General features: G+C 45.7%; 2 protein-coding genes across 5 annotated transcripts in view; one reads left to right on the forward strand and one right to left on the reverse strand.

Moving 5' to 3' along the window:
- Nucleotides 1-17643, reverse strand: part of CHKB (choline kinase beta) — a 32565-nt gene extending 14922 nt beyond the window's left edge. The window contains exons 1-6 of the mRNA XM_083183188.1: nt 16947-17643; nt 11296-11404; nt 10881-10994; nt 2114-2247; nt 865-969; nt 549-607 (exon numbers count right to left, since the gene is read on the reverse strand). Coding sequence (XP_083039314.1) covers nt 549-607; nt 865-969; nt 2114-2247; nt 10881-10994; nt 11296-11404; nt 16947-17233 — 808 coding nt within the window. The 5' untranslated portion in view covers nt 17234-17643. The remainder of the gene's footprint in view (nt 1-548; nt 608-864; nt 970-2113; nt 2248-10880; nt 10995-11295; nt 11405-16946) is intronic.
- LOC146074744 (uncharacterized) overlaps nt 17477-18213 on the forward strand; it is a 24400-nt gene continuing 23663 nt past the window's right edge. The window contains exon 1 of one of the 4 annotated variants that reach the window (XM_083183193.1): nt 17477-17596. Coding sequence is in view for 1 of the 4 variants with exons in the window: in XM_083183189.1 (XP_083039315.1) it covers nt 17950-17976 (27 nt within the window). In the remaining 3 variants the exon portion in view is untranslated. Of the gene's footprint in view, nt 17597-17635; nt 17903-17934; nt 17977-18213 lie in introns of those variants that run through there. The other 3 variants (XM_083183192.1, XM_083183190.1, XM_083183189.1) reach the window with 3 other exon arrangements.

The following is an 18213-nucleotide window of genomic DNA, read 5'->3' on the forward strand; positions in this document are numbered from 1 at the left end:
TGCTGCACTAGTGATCCAAGCTGCATCCTAGGAAGCAGCATTAGACCAAAACATCCACCACTGGGCAACACTCCTATGTTTCATACATATCATTAGTAGCAGGCTTTGGACTGCAGATGGTGCATCTCTACCTGGCATTGAGCAGCATGGCCCTCATTCCCACATAGTACAAATAGACTGTGCTGCAGTCTATTTCTACTTTTGATTCCGATGCTGCGGAGCCGCGCATAGAGGTCGAATCTGGATCAAACATGGTGCGATTTGCACTAACTTGCTATAAAATTGGACTGTATAGTGAAAATCAATAGCCCAATCCCCTAGGTGTGTACACACCATTAGTTTTTCTTTGAACTGTAGTATTAAATATACAAAACATGTTCATTAAAATGCTGATTTTTATACAAAAACTTGCTCTTTACATACCAGGTACTGCTAGCACACTATGAGAAATCATACTGCTACCACAGCTTGCTGAAAAGGCCAGGTTTACTACGTTTGGTAGAAAAAAAAAAAACAGATGGCAACACAAAGGGAGTTGGGGGTCATACCTTCCTGAACATCATTGTGGCAGAACACAACAGGAGATGGTGTGGATTCCAACAGGCATCTATAGGGATGAGTCAGAGCGAGAAATTACTAATATGACTATGGACATAAGTGATAAAACATACACTGTAGGTATTAAAGTAAATATGGGCTGGTATATGGTATTGAAGCACAAATGATTTATTATTTAAATAGTTATTCCTTGCTTAAGTATTCATTAGTCATGTACAAACAGTACTGTAATAGATGAAAGCTTCGAAAGCCATCTTCAAGAAAGGAATGTAAATACCAACCACAATGAGAGGAAAGTTTTCATACCTCAAACTTTGCATTTCTTCCTCCAAATGAAAACCCTTCAGCTTGTTGAACTGCTCTACAAGAGCAGCTTGTGTGAAAGAGAGAGAGGAAATCTGAGACATGTACCTATAAAAAGGTATAAAAGACAGAACAAATATATTAAAAAAAATATTATTTTTTTTTAAAAAGACTGCACAGCACAGAAGAGAAACAGAATGCAGGTGCTTTGGGAAATGGGAGCGGATCGAAGAGCATAACCTCCAATTCCCTCTGGCTGGGTGTCCCGCATATAACTTTTTTAAAGACAATGAGATAGAGTTTGGTCCGTTGAGTGGCCTCTAGTGGTCGGTGGCGGTACTTTACCTTATAGAGGTGAGTAGTGGTTTAATAATAATATTATATATAGGTACTTATAGAGGTGAGGTGTAGTGGTTTAATTATATAATTAAACGTCTACTCCTCACCTCTATAGGGTGAAGTACCGCCAACGACCACTAGAGACCACTCAACAGACCAAATTACTCCTTTGTGTGCTAAAAGATGTCAAAACAGAAAGTGAATGCAATATTTCTGTTTCAAACTTGCTAGATATGGAGAGAGGGAGCTGTGAGGATAGAGATTGGAGGTATGGCAGATCAGTGGTTCTCAACCTCGGTCCTAAAGTATTCCCACCAGTGCACGTTTTCCAGGTCACCTGGCAGGTGCACAGGTGCACTCATTATTCATTGACACATTTTGAAAGAACTACAGGTAGAGCTAATTATTTCACCTGTGATTCTGTGTGGAGACCTGACAAACGTGAACTATTGGGGGTACTTGAGGACAGATTTTGAGAACCACTGGGGTAGATAGTTTGTGGGCTGAAAGTGAAAGTACATTGCAGTAGCTGTCATTTTTATGGGCTTCTAACTACATTAAAAAAACATACAAATGTAGTATTAAATATAAATACAATTCCTGGGCATGGGCATATGGTATACATTATGTTAATGTAACTGCAACTATTATTAAATTCAGTGGGAAAATCAAACTTGCATTGCAAAATATTTGTTCCTTCTTAAAACTGTATCCAGCTTCTCAAAATGCCTGCTCTTTTGTGGCCAGTAATGATCCCGCTGATTTGACATGCATCTCCACATACTGGGAGTGCATTTTGCAAGAATTTGATAGTGAACATCAGGACAAATTGGTGATGCAATATTGATTCTAGATTACTATCACAAGGAGGGAAGAACAGAATGCATACATTTTGCAATGCTCAAAAACCTACTTCTGCATAGTCTTGAACAACCACACTGGTTCCTTGTTAAAAGGCATCTCCATCTTGTGGAATCTGGCCAACTTTACTGCAATCTCACTGGACACATCAGGGATACTAAGATCGGAAGTCACCAGTCGCCGACTCTGATACAAGGAAATTAATGGTTTACATTTATTTTTTATTAAGCAGAATAACATCAAGTATATCCAATTCCAGGATTCCAATATTTATTTGTGGTCAAAAAGATATACATTTATTATGGTCACGCATAGCACCCAATCTTGCTTATCACCATCTATATACTTCCATTTGAGCACTTCTAAATCCTTTTTTCTCTCATTCTTTATTTTGAATGGTCAGACAAAACAATAATAATGCAGAAAAAAAGTGTAACAAAAGCCCAATACAAATAATAAAAAAAAGCATACAAAAAGGAATGAACATATTTTAAATGTGCTACCATAGTACTGTAATCAAAAATAAAACAAAGGTTAGATGAATGATTAAGGGGAAAAGTACATAGGGTCCACTTATGAGGTTAGGGCTCTGGAGGGGATTGGTACTAAATCCCAATTGCCAAAATCCCGACAAAGACGGGGGGGGGAACACGTGGATCGCCCCCCTTGCAGGCTCGCTGCGCTCGCCACGCAGCGGGCCCAGTGCCTCGCTACGTTCGGCACACTAATTTATTTTCCCTCTATTGGTGTCGTGGACACCTATAGAGGGAGAGTCAGGATTTTGACCGCTGGGATTCTAACTGCATCCCCTCTGGAGAGAGAAGGGACAGGAGTTTACGCTCTACAAATAAACAGGAAGCCCAAACTTGGCTCAAAAATATCCCCGATAGTTAAGGTAATAGATTGTTTTTCTCCATGGCTGCAACAAACGAATCTGGGCCTTAAGTGCAGAGAAGTGCCACAAGACTTTTTTTTCATGTATGAGCGATCGGGGATGTTGCCTCTGTCAGAATATGTATGTTCTTGAAAACTTTTTTGTCTTATTTGATATTATTGTACTTTAAGTGTTTTTTTTTCTTCTTTATTATTCACTAAAATCCAGTTACCAGTTAACACGTCGTCATTACTGTCTCAGATGTATGATATGGGAGGTGTGAATGTGTTCCTGAAACACCCCCACTATCCACGCCAGCCCAAAGTTTGGCGAGCGCAGCGAGCTCCGCGTTACGTGTCCCCCGACCAGTTCATACTCCCACTATCCACGTCGGGGGATCTGGCGATTACTGGCGCTGTGTGAGAGGCGCTCACTAGGCTTGCCAGGGATGCCGGGGACAGTGTGGGACAGTACGGTGACTAGATGCCTGACGGGGACACTACGCAGGGCTGCCGCGGAGTCATTACACTAGGCAGCCATTGGGCTACACTGACAGCATAACTTAGCCTACGCTGAAAACGTAGCCTAGCCGGGCGCAGTGTTATTACACAAGTACCAAAAAAAATGTCAAAGAATTTCTATACCAACACCAGGTCTTAATGAGCCTTTCATCCCTACATTGAATAAGAAGCCTATGTACCTTTTACAGCAATAATACCCATTGACTATAATGCCAGCCTCTACTTTGTATACAACTGCAGCAGTAAATGTAGGAGAATTAGATTATTTTGTTTATGGAATTAATTGTATACGTAATTGTGATGTCATTTTGTCACTGTGGCCAGATCCAAACAAGAATCACACCACCAAATTTCTGCAGCATATCTAATAATTGGATAGGTTAAGGACCGTTCACTACAGATATATTTAATTAACTTTAATACATCCTGCTGTCAATACCAGTGCATACCAAATGTGACTGCCGTGTCACTGGCATTTCCTTAATATACCCCTACTGCTTGCATTGTTTTGGATGTCAAATAGGAAAATAAGAAATTCAGCACTATGTTTAGGACCCAGTAGAGGAAATTTTAATTTTTTCAGTGTGTTGGCCAACTTCTGGTATGTCTAGTGCAACAAAGTGACTGTACCAGAATGTACCGCAGGGATTGGTTCTGACTTAATTGCCCCTGTTGGTGAACTAATTGATCATGCTTGATCTGAAAGGATATTTACTTCAGATGCGAACTACCAGCGGTGCAAGCAGAAACATTGCACTGGAGCCTGCCACAGTAAAGGGGGCCCTGTAGCTGGTGGCATAATGAGTCACAGTAAAAGTGGATTTTGGTCCTACCTGTAAAATCCTTTTTTCTGAATCCATGGTGGACACTGGGACAGTGGGGTGTGGGTGGAGCTTCAGCTACAGGCACCAAGGAGATTATATTTCTTTGAGTGCAGCCCAGGCTCCTCCTCCTCCACGCCCCCTACAGGCTTCAGTTTGTTCAACAGCTAGCCATAAAGGAACAGGAAGAGAAAGAGAAAAAAGGAAACCATGCAACCAGAAGGAGGAAAAAAGGTTTCCGAAGGAACCCCCCTATTGCCAGCACTGTGCGTGAGGGAGGGCGCCCAGTGTCCACCATGGATTCAGAAAAAAGGATTTTACAGGTAGGACCAAAATCCACTTTTTTCTATCATACCAATGGTGGTCACTGGGACAGTGGGACGTCCCAAAGCTGTCCCTTTACGGGAGGGAACGCACCTGAGCTGCACTGAGGACACGGCACCCAAAAGCAGAAACTGCTGTGGTGAACGTGTCAAATTGGTAAAAACTAAGGAAAGTATGTGACCAAGAGGGCACATGACACAGCTGCTCTGCAGAGGTCTCCTGCCGAGCCACCCAACTGGGTTCTCCTGCACGAGTAGAATAGGCCTGAAGAGACCAAGGAACTGGCACATGCGAAGACAAATACGCCTGTTTGATAGAGAGGTGCCGCCAGCGGGCCCAAGTTTGCTATAACGTCAGGCCGCATCATACACCACAAAACAAAGCATTTGAATGCGCATGGCCGCATCAAACAACACAAGTATTTGAATTGCTGATGTCTGTAGTTCGACCAATGGAGCCATAGAGCTCTGACAACAGTTAAAGAACAAAGTTCCGGAGAGTCCTCTGAGGGAGAAAAGGCTGGGAGTACGATTTCCTGATACATATGAAATCGAGCAATAACTTAGGTAGGAACTCCATGCGGGTACAGAGAACCGCCCTATCAGGACAAAAACCCCGATAAGGAGAAACGTGTGATAAGACTTTTCCAAGAGAGCCACTTGAAAACCACAGGATCCAGGGGGTCCAATGGAGAGCTCTGGAAGGCCGACAATACTAATCGCAGGCCCCCAGGCTAGATAGGTGGCACAAAGGAAGTCTGTATATGACGCAATTCCTTGAAAAAAAGGTCTGGGTCGGAATCCTTTTGGCTCGCCCGCCTTGAAAGAGGACGGAAATTGATGAACCCTGTACCTTGAGGAAGGCTAATCTCAAGGCCAGATCCAGACCGAACCGTAAAAAGCCAATGCCCTAGACAAATAGAAGTCTTGTGGCTCAAATCCCGTAACTGAACACCAATGGTAAATGGATTGCCACATCCGATAATAAATTCGGGATGAGGATGGCGTTCTTGCCGCGATCACGATCGTGACCACCACAGGAGGAAGACCCTTAGTCCTCAGGAGTTCTATGTCAAGAGCCACGCCGGTAAAGCCAACCTGGGAATATCCGGGTGCGGGCACAGACTCTACAATAGCACCTCAAGGGAAGCCGCTGAGGAGGCTCCACGGAAATGGCGAGGTGGTCTACGAACCAAGCCCTATGGGGCCAGGAGAAAAACCACCGCTGATCTGTGATGCTGAAGCCTGCGATTAAATCATGAGGCCATCAGGTCTATCTGTGGGAGGCCCCAGTGATCTATTAACAACTGGATATAGTCCTTGTAGAGAGCCCACTTGCCTGACTGAATGTCGGCTGAGAAACTCAGCTAAACCATCTTCCACTTCTGGGATGTGTACCACAGACAGTGCAAGACGATGGTGGTCTGCCCAGTAAAGGATCAGAAGCACTGCTCTCATGGCGTGTTGAAGCCTGGCTTATTCTCTAAACACCCAAGCCTGCAAGGAGAAGCTACAGAGGAACGCTTCCTAACCTCTAAGACTCTCATTGGTCATTTCAAGTGTACAGTCTTGAATGGAGAACTGACTTCCCTTCCAAAGGATTGGAGGAATAAAACCACCAAAGAAGAAACTTTTGGGGTTTCGAGGTCTATTGGAGAATGGTTCCAATGGTGGAGCATTTCCAGTTGCAGAGTGTAGTGTAGCCTGGAAAATTCTGTAATTTCACAACAGAATACCAGCTTCCCCAGGACCGTTCTGTATCGGTAAATATATACTCTGCCATGCTTGAGGAATGCTCTCAGGAGGGCACAGAGGAAGAGCACCACCAGGTGAATCATAGTTTGTGGAGGGACCATGCTGGACTTCTTTATTAGCCAGCCATGGCATTGAAAACAGGTCTAAAGTCAGTTTGTCTGTGAAGAGTCTCTGGAGACCATGCTAAGATTAGTAGGTTGTCCAGATATGGCAATAGATGGACTGCCATAGCTCGCAAAAACCCTGCCACGATGGCTATGACCTTGTTAAAAACTCACGGGTCCGTTGACAGTGCCAAAGGCAAGGCCGTGAATAGATAATGGTGATCTTGGACCGCAAAGTGAAGGAACCGCTACAAACTACCACATCCTGAAAGCTGCTTCGGGTTGTGGATGGGCCGTAAGAACTGTCCAGCTTCTTCACGAGGAACAGGTCGCAATAAAAAACTGTGCCACGCTGAGGGGAAGGTACCAGTATAATGGTGTCCACTGATAGGAGTGACTGTATCTACTGAGTACGCATGCACTATGTGCATTGAACCAGGTACTCTGAGTATGAGTTGTGGCCCATTACCTGGCCACGACGCCTGGTAATCAGAACCAGTCTATTTGATAGACTGAAAACTAACACCGAAGTATATGCTCTAGAATAGGATATACTGTACTTCCACTAGGTGGAGAGATCAGCAATAAGGCACAGTTATTGTAAACGTTTCTCCCTCTAGGGAGGAATGTCCGAACCTTAGGTAGCAGGACCAATGTTCACAAAGCAGACTAGACACTATAGGGAGACCCAATCCCATCTTGAATTTTTCCGCTGCTCCCAGAGGAGGTGGGGAAAAGTGTATAGAGGCATCCCAAGCATTATAGCCAAAGGGGCCTTAAGTGCCTGCCCAAGTCCTAACCGCTGGGACTGAATCGCTGCATCCTGGCAAAGCATATATTAGTAATGCTCACCCAAAGGGGCCAACTGTCCCTTGTGAGTAACTACAGAATGGGCAGTTTATCGTCCAACTAAAAAGTAGCATACCACATGTGTGACATGTCCTTTTTATATATTACTATGTGCAACATAGGAACATATAATCCACAATGCAACACAAGTATTACTCTGTGTAGTCAACAGAGCAGACTAGCATAGCCATAGTACATCCCATACTCTGTGTACTCTAGGACAGCAGTATACCTCATCTGCAGTACACCATATATTACTTGTGCACTACAGGATAGCAGTGAACTTTTGACCCTTTGCTGCTGAATATGTTTATACAAATATTCAGTAGAATTCACAGCAGCACAGGCAGGGTAAGCAGACTGCCTTAATAAGCCCCTGTCCTATGCTATCCACCCCTATATGGGGGAGGAACAGAGGACTGTAAGACTGACAGGTATATACTCTGTATAAGAACAGTTTACCAGCCACTAAGATAAGCATGTGGCTTGCAGTCAGGCATGAACTGTGTATAACAGTATGCCAGTACACTTAGGTAAGCGTGTGGCTTGCAAACAGGCATGTGCTGTGTATAAGAACAGTATACCAGTACACTTAGGTAAGCATCTGGCTTGCAGACAGGCATGTACTGTGTATAAGAACAGTATACCCGTACACTTAGGTAAGCATGTGGCTTGCAGTCAGGCATGAACTGTGTATAACAGTATGCTAGTACCCTTAGGTAAGCATGTGGCTTGCGGACAGGTATATACTGTGTATAAGAACAGTATACCAGTACACTTAGGTAAGCATGTACATACGAGTAGGCGGGAGAACGTTTGCTGAGAAGCCTGTTCTCTAATATGCCGCCCCAGATTGGGAAGGAGACCTACAGGACCTGTATTCCTGTGGTCTCTCATCCAAGAACAAACCAGGCCCAACACTGCTTAGCTGTGAGGTTGGGCCAATCCTGGGATCTGAACCCAGTACTCTTTGATGATCTGTCTGCTTTGTGACTGCAAGTGCCCAGCAGAGATGCTTTTTTCTTTTACATTAGTTAAAAGCATCTAGGACCTGACACCAACACAAAGGAGTGAGGTGGGGAACAGTGTAACCTGACACCAGGTCAGCGTGACAGAGGGTGCAGAATCTTTCACTTCACTCCTCAGGCAAATACTGAGGTAAAAGTTTCACACATATATACACACACTGCTGAGAATACAGCAGGAAGTGTAAAGGCAACACACCAACCCTGTACACACACTGAGATAGTGTGGTAGCAGGGAATGCAAGCCTGGTCCCTGACTGTAAGGTCTGGGGGAGGCCGGGTGCCCTTCTCTCTACTTGCTCTGACTTGCACCTGAGCAGCATCTCTCATGCTGAGAGGGGGAGGGGGAGAGAAGGCTCCCCTGGCGGGAAAAACCGAGTAGGCAGCCGCCAGGGGGGTTGGGGCGGAGAAAATGGGGAAGCTCCGTCCCCTCCTGGAACCCCAGGGACTGCTGGATCCCCATTAAGCTGAAAATCCCTGGTGGTCTAGTGGGACGCGGAAACGACCGGGTGCCACTGCCAGGACCGCCGGGAGCGCACCAACTCCCGACGATATTGCCGCTTAAGTGTGCCACCTCGCCGGAAGAGTGACTCGCATGCTACAGCAAGCAGTTCCTCCCGGCGCCACGTTCCCTCAGCGCACCTTACTGAGGAGGTGAGGAGGCTCCACTTACCTGACCCCTGCACCGGGAAACCGGTTCCCGGCGCCGCGTGCTACCAGCGTGCTAGAGCCCGGAGGAGTCAGCTTACCTGATCCGGCCGCGGCATGTCCCGGTGTGTTGCCAAGAGGGACGGCTGGCAGGCCTGGCCATGAAGGTCAGCGAGCCGGCCCGGACCAGGAGAGCAGCCTGGTATATTGCACAGGCTTGCTCCAGTAAAAAAAAGAAGATAAAAATAAAATGAAATTGAAGTATAATCACAGGGCTGAACACAGCCCTTCCTTGGACATCCTGTGCCATGAGGCACCAAGAAAAAACTGAAGCCTGTAGGGGGCGTGGAGGAGGAGGAGCCTGGGCTGCACTCAAAGAAATATAATCTCCTTGGTGCCTGTAGCTGAAGCTCCACCCACACCCCACTGTCCCAGTGACCACCATTGGTATGATAGAAAAAATATTTTATGCTGTAACACCCACTGCCAGGGCCCCAGTAATGAGCATCTGTCTGGGCCCAGCTTTCCTTCTTATTTTTCAGATTGCTGCCTCTGGTGGCTGTCATCAACACCAAATGCAGCCCCTGATTAACAAATAGGCTGCAGCCTGGGGTGCTAGGAATGATTGGGGGGGGGGCGCTTTGGGGCCTTGTAGGTGTCCGCCGAATAATAATATTAGGGCCTGATTCAGAACATGCTTCTTCGCTATCACCCGTTACTGTTGGGTAATGTTCTTAGGGTGACTGCCAGATAGCTGTGCCAATTTAATTTACGGATGGAACCATTACTTTATGTACATTGTTACACAGTACAGTACAAGCCAGGTAGCTAGTGTAATTCATGTGCTGCTTAATATAATAGTTGGTACTGCGATCATGCAGTGCATGGACCTTCAGTATCAGAAACGCCTTAAGGGGCCTAAGGGCTTTCTATATCTTTGCAAATATATGTAACGAAGATTGCTGAATGAACTACTACCATGTGGCTTTTCAAATCTTATTGCCAATTCACCTTGATGTGCTGGAAGAAAACATGTTTGTGTGTCTTTGTAGCATAGAACAACCCCCTCCTTTTCAGCACCTGAGGGGCATTACAAAATTGATGGTGCAGCTTTCAGTTTGTTCTGCTTAATATAATATCAGGACAGTGCGTCCTCTCCTATGTGTAACTATCTATATCTGCTTGGACTCTCACCTCTTTCCCTGGGCTCTTTCAGCAGCTGATGTTTCATACACATGGCATAAATATTGTAAGCTCTCTACTTGTTCTAGAAGACACACTAGTATATGTTGGTATGGGGTTTGTAAGCTGTGACAGGGCAGAGAGCTATGGAAGGAAAGTGTGCTGCAAGGAGGTACAGGGAGCTACAGCTACCTCATACATCTAGCTGCAATACATCATACAGCTCAAGATATCAGGAGATTTTTTTCACTATGACCCTTATTCTGGTTCATTTACAAAGGCAAATTCCTTCTCAAATGGACAAAACCATGTGCACTGCAGGTGTGGCAGATGTAACTTGTGCAGAGAGAATAAGATTTGGGTGGGATTTTACTTTAAAGTGAGATATATACTGCAGTGTAAAAATAAAAGCAGTCAGTATTTTAACTGCACAGAAACAAATTATTATTTAAATATTAAAATTTGACTTGCATGAATTAACAAATATAGTACTATATTCATTTGCTCCCAGTTGCCTAAAGCCATCCTAGTAATATGGTATAAAACCCCCATCCTTCCATCCACTTGGCATGTGTTTGGTTTTTCGTCTACACGTTTAGCAACCAAACCCAAACGTATGTTTTTGTAAAAAAACCTGCCATTCTCAAGTCAACTAAATTTCAAACAGGTATATGGACGTTCATAGCCCTCCCTTTTCCTCCAGGTTTGGCTTCTCACCGGAATATACTCCTCTAGGCGTCCTTGTGGAAACACGCCATACAGCTGTGGGCCCAGTGAACGCTCAGCAAGAATTGCAAACATAACGCTCTCCAGAACAAGAGAGTCCACACCCTGAAAGAAGTACAGCAAAAAGGTCAATACAAAACAAGTGGATAACAAGTACCACCCTCCTAGCACATCAAGTCCACACTAAGCAACTAACATTTGCAGAAAAAAATAATAGTCTACTAGTAAATGCTTAATAAAATTACTACCCAAATATATATTTCAGCCCTTATTATAAAACAACCTACAGAACTGTACCTCTAGTAACATAACTGGCTAAAGTGACCACATTTCAAAAACAGAGTAACGCCTGTGGACAAAGGCGGTAGCACTAGTTTCCTCGGCATTAAACAAACCAATAAATCACCTGCAGGATGGCTCCATAGATGCGCAGGAGAACTTGCCGTGGCTCAGTAGATTGAGTTTGTACGGTATCCGTGAGGCTACACTTGTATAGCAGATTACTGAGCCCACCACTGAAAGACAATGTATACAAAACATGATAAATATTACAGCCAATGGAGCATAGACACTGTAAACACGAGGGGTAGGGGTCATAGGGTCGACTGTATGAAGGTCGACATACATTAACTTGACCACTGAAGGTCAACACCTGAATTAAGTCAACAAGGCTAAGGTTGACAATGGGAAGGTAGTCAAAAAGTTGACATGCCTTTTTTTTTTTTAATGGATTTTCTCCCGGATTTTAACATAGTGGATGTGGACTCGTCTTGTGAAAAACTCATGTTGACCTAATGGTTACGTCGACCTTCCGACCATGTAAACCTATTTCAGGTGTCGACCTTCAATGGTCAACCTAATATATATGTTGACCTAATGACCGTATCCCAACATGAGTGAGTGCTCCGATAGAAGATGTCCACTTTCAACAGGAAATTTACAGTTAAAATTGCTACTGCTTTGTAAATGGACATTTAAAAGAAATCTCAAAACTGCAATATCGAAGGAAAATAAAAAAATAAAAAAAATTAAGGTGCACAGGACTGTTGACAGTTGTAATAACCCCTCTTGAGTTCACTTGTAGGGATGGCCATCGACAATTCAAATTCATTGATGGTTTATGGCCGATGTCAAATAATTTTGCCAGCTATGGAGCAGTGTTGTTCCTGAAAGGGGTAGGGGGTACTCACCCGGGTTGCCGGTCTTCGGTGTGCTGTCAGGCCGGGGATCCACACAGGCAGCGGACGCAGATGACTGGACAGGCGGCGTATATAGATGACGCAGCTCTCCGGCACCCTCACTGCAGCTGGACAGCTGCTCCCACTGTCTGACCTGCCATCTGCACCCACCTGTGTGGATCCCTGGTCTGCACAGAGGACCAACAACCCGGGGTGAGTACTCTGCACCTTCTGCCCGCCTTCTTCTCACACCAGAAAATGCAGGGACTTTTCTGGTTTGAAAGGGGCCAGCCCCAGCCATATTCCAGGGTGGGACCCTGCATTTTCTGTTGTGAAAGGGGTATAAGATAGGAGTTCTATTTCAGACGGGATGTTCCATTGGGCAACCAATCAGATACTATCTAATACATGGGTCCTCAAACTGCGGCCCTCCAGATGTTGTGAAACTACAAATCCCGCCATGCCTTGCCACAGTTTTAACACTTCCTTATAGCAAAACTGTGGCAAGGCATGCTGGGATTTGTAGTTTCACAACATCTGGAGGGCCGCAGTTTGAGGACCCATGATCTAATATCTTTTAGAAGGTTCTAAATAAATAAGTAGATTATGATTGGTTGCCTATAGCTATATTTCATGAGAAATACAACTCCCATCTTAGTAAATTTCGGTTATGTATTAGCCGGGCGCCCAATTAACATACGGACGGCACCGTAGGGAAATCGCATGCGATATTCCTATGTAATTTATTCACTGCTCTCTGGCCTCGGGCAGTGCAATGAGATCGCATCACATGCGATCGCACCGCACATAAAATCGCATGCGATTTTATAGGGAGCGATGCCATTTAATGTACTATATACTTGTATGATATACATTGGGATTTATGCATCCCCCCACGCCACCCCGAAGCGTGGCGAGCGCAGTGAGCCCGGGGGAACGCGTCCTCCCGACCTTTTCATACCCCCACTATCCACGTCGGTGTGGAGCTGATTTTATATAGTGTGGTGAGCCCGAAGCGTGGCGAGTGCAGCAAGCCCCGCAAGGGGATGCGGAATACATGTAACGTAATTTGCGTCCCCTCACGGGGATCGCTGCGCTGGACAGACTATATAAATCAACTCCACGCCTACGTGGATAGTGAGGGTATGAAAAGGTCGGGAGGACATGTTCCGACGCCCCTTGCGGGGCTGGCTGCGCTTGCCACACTTGGGGGTGCCTAAATCCCATTGTATGTCATACAAGTGTATAATACAGTAAATGGCATCGCACCCTATATAATCGCATGTGATGCGATTTCATTGCACCACCCAGGGCCAGAGAGCAGTGAATAAATTACATCGGAAAATCGCATCGCATGCAATGCGATTTTTTTACGCAGAATCGCCCACTAAGCTATTTGCTTAGTGGGCGCCCCGCAAATACATAAGGACCTTAATTTCCCCCATTGGGTCATAGGTAATAAAGTAGGTTTTCTGCTACCATTAGGTAGCTTATATTAGTAAAACATATCAAAGAAATAAAGATGTGTGTCAGGTTAATTATACTAGGTAACAGCATGGATTGTTGGACATTGGATGCTGATCATGCATGACCTATGAAAACACCTGAGCAACAATCTGTAATCTTTGTACCTGCCTTGTAAACAAAAGACAGAGCCAAAGGCAGGATGTGCAAAATGGAAAAGCTGTAGCTACAGTATAGCAGTGAGCCACGTAGCAGGTACTAGAATGACTGGTAAAGCCCCCCATGGTTAGGACAAGTCAGACCCAATTCTCCTGAGAGTGTCTGTGGAGATGGAGTGGATCTTACACTTAATCCAGATAAAACATATGGGTAAAAAGTATTTCATGCAGAATGGTCACTGTACCATACATATTTTCTTTACTAAGTTTTACTGCACCAGCAGTACAGCACCGCCGAAGGGGATAGACTGAGTTTTATTTGTCAGTGACCTACTAAATCGCCCATAAGGCTTGTGCTGACACATGGTGGTAACCAGACAATGGGTGGTATTCAATGCCGCCGGCGAAGGTGTTTGTGTGGCAAGGATGGCTGGTTTTCTGCGAGGATCGCCAAAAACAAGCCTCCTCTGCGTCAAACCCCTTTGCCGGCCACTCACTGTATTCAGTGTTCTGGGGAAATCCTCGCCGTCCTCTTACTTTAAACTATGAGGTTTGCCACAAATGCTACATTTGATGCTGCCGTGTTGATGGCCGACCTGGCCATTTCCACCTTGTTGAAAAGAACCAGCGCGGTGGAAACGGCAAGTGAAGGGGATGGGGGGGGGGGGTCAGTTGTGTACTGATGGCGAGCTATGACAGCATGCTATCAGCACTGGTAAATACACCCCTAAATATTAACATAGAAAGGATTTTACTGATATGCAGGGATGGTCACCGGAAACAACCACTGATAGTCTTGTTTCAACTTAAATGTCCCTTCCATTCAATGCAGGGATTGCAATGGCAGCCACAAACTATTACATGCTGATGTTCAATGACTCACAACCTATATTGCATCGGGACATGGTGTCCACAGCTCAGCTCATTAGCACATACCTCTGCTCATGCATACTAAATGGTTTAACCATTAAAATGGCTACATATCACTGCAAGATATAATATGATGGCAATGCAACCACTATTCCATTGCCATACCTACTGACAGGTGGTTTTATTTAAAGTGAATAGTGAGTGCTCTTATAAGGGGGCCTGTACCTGTACACCCTGGAGTGCCTTCAGACACCTACAGGTTGCCTTGGTTTGGAGGTCCAAGACCAACTAAAATTATTGATGGTCAATGTACGCTAATAGGAAATGCCAGTGCTTGTGGATTCCAATCATAAAATACAGGTCGAGTATCCCGTATCCGAATATCCGTTATCCGAATTATTCCGAAATACGGACATTCCAGAAAGTGAAAAAAAAAATATTTTTTTTGCTAAAAACTCACTGGGGACATTTGTAACAGCATCACTGAGGACATGATATGTAACTGGCACTATATATGTGCAAGACAATGATTGCTTGGCATTCAAATTCAATGCTGAGATAGTACACACATTTTGTTTCACGTTTTGAAACCTTATTTTTTGAACAATTAAAATATATTTGTGTGTATTTTATGTGGTAATAAAATATATTTGTGTGTATATTATGTGTTTATACAGCATAAATGCAAGATACTTCAAAATACATCATTGAAATATTAAAATATTCCGAAATACGGAATAATCCGTTATCCAAAATTCTCCTGGTCCCGAGCATTTTGGATAAGGGATACTCAACCTGTATGTGGACAAATCCCGCAGAAAAGGGTTTTGTTTGTAAGATCCAGCAAGACAGAAGTTCTTTTGCACTTTTCGAGTACTCAGTATTCTGTTCTTGGGAGCACCACCAGTTAATAGGGAAATCACCCAGAAATAAACTATAAGCTGGTTCAAAGCTGATCACATATTGATTTACTTTCTTGTTCAGGGTAAACACAGAGTTTAAAGGTGCCCATACACGGTGCAATGAACTCTGTGCTTTTAGTACTAGATTGCATAGCATCTAGTTAGTACAAAAGTATACAATGTGATACAGCACTGTGCTTTTTGTACTCGATACGATGCAATCTAGTACTAAAAGCATGGGCTGCACAGACTTTCTGTGCTGGGCGATGTGATGTGCGCGCATCTCATCACACTGCCTGTCACACAGTGTATGAGCACCTTAAGGATGACATACAGCTATAGCCCCACCCAGTCTCTCTCAGCGCTCCCCAGAACCTCCCCGTTGGCAGAGAGGGACTTCATCAGACTGGAACGCGCGTGCGTCTCACACTGGTCTCAGTCACTTGGCAGCTGGGCGGTGTGACCCTGCCCATCTCCACTTCAGGGAGACAGGCAGGGTTAGTGGAAGGTTCAGGGCAGCGGTGAGGACCGGCGATGGCAGGGAGCTCTGTCGGAACGGGGTGCGCGAGCGTCTCGTGCGCCCCCTTCCAACGGCTGGCGATGGTGACAGACAGATGTAGCACCCATTTTCCTTGCAGGGGCTGGCAATGGAATCGCCAGCCCCTGCAAGGAAGAGGGGCGCTACATCTGTACAGATGGAGTCAGGCTCATCTAGCCTGCTCTCGGCGAACCATTAGCCAAGCCGGCAATTGTGACTTGCCCGTCCCATTTCCAGCAATGGGCATGCGAGCGTATCCATGTGCGCCAGCAACCAGAAATGCCTCGCTGGCCGACACAGAGCTTCTTATCAGTAAGTGTGTACTTATACCTTGCTGGGCTGGTGCAGCAGTGGGTCCAGGTGTGTAGCCAGTCTAACGTAAGCCACACTTACACGATTTGGGCACTTTTGATGGACCAGAACAAGAAACCTGGTGGAAAGTGTCAAATTGTATGTGTTTTGTTTCCAAATCCGATGTGTGGTCACCTGTGCATCGGATCGGAGAGCTCACCTGCAGGGATCACATACGATACATTGTATGCAAAAGGACAATGCAGAGTTATCAAACCAGGGCTGACACTGACAGTTAGGGGGTACAGTATACTACAGTATATGCAGAATATCTTGTGGAGTGCTGTGGATGATTACAGGGGAATGGAATCCCTGTCTACACAAGATTAAAATAGGAGAAGCGACTGCACTGCCAGCTCTAGCACTATACGGCATTAGCCAATTATCTGCACCGTGACATGCAGGACCTCCTGAGCAGTATTATAGTGTGTGGTGTGTCATGCATACAGTGTGTAATACAGAACTGTAATGTATGAAGAACATATCTGCAGTTTTCCATCTGACCCTGAGATGCCCCTCACACCGACCCCAATGGTATCACAAAAAGGGCGATGCCACATGCCTGCTGCCAGCGCCCCTCCAGGGAACACATTTACCTGACCACAGACACCCTCATCTGGTGCGGCTCGATGCTCCTCCACACCCCCCGCAGGTACTCTCTGCACAAGGTGAACGCTCTCATCTGCAGCTCTTTGCTCGGCTCCAGCCGTCGTTTCTCCGGGGACTCCGACTGTTCTGCTAAGGACCGAGGAGGCTCCGTATTCGGAGGAAGCATGGTACCAGCAGACTGTGGGGGGCTGGATGTAAGACGCCTCGGTGGACAGCAGGCAGACCCAGCCTCTGTATTACAGGACACACTGGCGGCACTAATGGGCCCTTCCATAGAATCTCTTATGTCAAGTGCCCCCAGCTTCTGCGGCTGATGCAGCCCGGCTTCTGGGCGGGTGTCGGTGCGTGGCGTGCTGCTAATACCCTCCCATCACACTGCCCCGGCACTCTCCGGGCCCGCCCCCGGGGATCTGCACATGGATTGGCCGGAACCGGCTAGACGGGTGTAAGTGGTGATATTGCTGGGCTGTCAGGGCGTCTAGCACCGCTACAAGCATCGCGCGCCGGTCCCAGCTGCAGCCACCTCCCACAAGACGAGCCGGATTAGCTGACTGACACTTCGTTCGCCCAATCAGGCTGAGCTGTACACAGTTGTCCTCCTCCAGCTCACAGTCAGTAGCTAGAGGTCCAGCGTTAGGTACGTCAGCAGCAAAAGACTGCTTTCTGTACTACTGGCAGGATGGCCATAACTCACCCGCCTGACTACTGCAGCCAAATAGCGATTACTGCAGCGCCTGCCATTTTTATGAAGACCTAGTCTATAACCGACGTAATAGAATTTCTCGGTTGTGGAGACATCACACTTAAACGCATCGTCGCCATCATTGACATGGGCAGGTGCAGTAACGTGATGTGAATGTGGCAGGCGTGTGAGTCACTGACGTGACGAGATTTTTGTGTTTGTTTGGCGGGAGAGTTGTATACGGAGTCACACTACGGAGAGGTGAGCGGCAGACTTCTGTGTGGTTGCTTACACTTCGGTTCCTTGCCATGGTGTGTCTGCAGATACATGTTATGGTACATGGAAAAGAGCAAACGCTTCCTATGCCTTGTACATTTCTGCTCTGCAGATTAACTCTTATGTAGCTATAAACTCCAGGAGGGACACTGCTCTGTTCTTGGACTTCTATCTTAATGTATGACTGCCATCACCTGTTTTAAACAGGTTAATTGATAAGAAAGGTGTTTCACCACAGAGTATTTTGTCCCTCCTGGAGAATGTCATGTTGGGAGGTATGGAATTAACCCAAAGTG

The sequence above is a fragment of the Crinia signifera genome, chromosome 4 (assembly GCF_055691185.1).
Source record: "Crinia signifera chromosome 4, ASM5569118v1, whole genome shotgun sequence".
Taxonomy (NCBI): domain Eukaryota; kingdom Metazoa; phylum Chordata; class Amphibia; order Anura; family Myobatrachidae; genus Crinia; species Crinia signifera.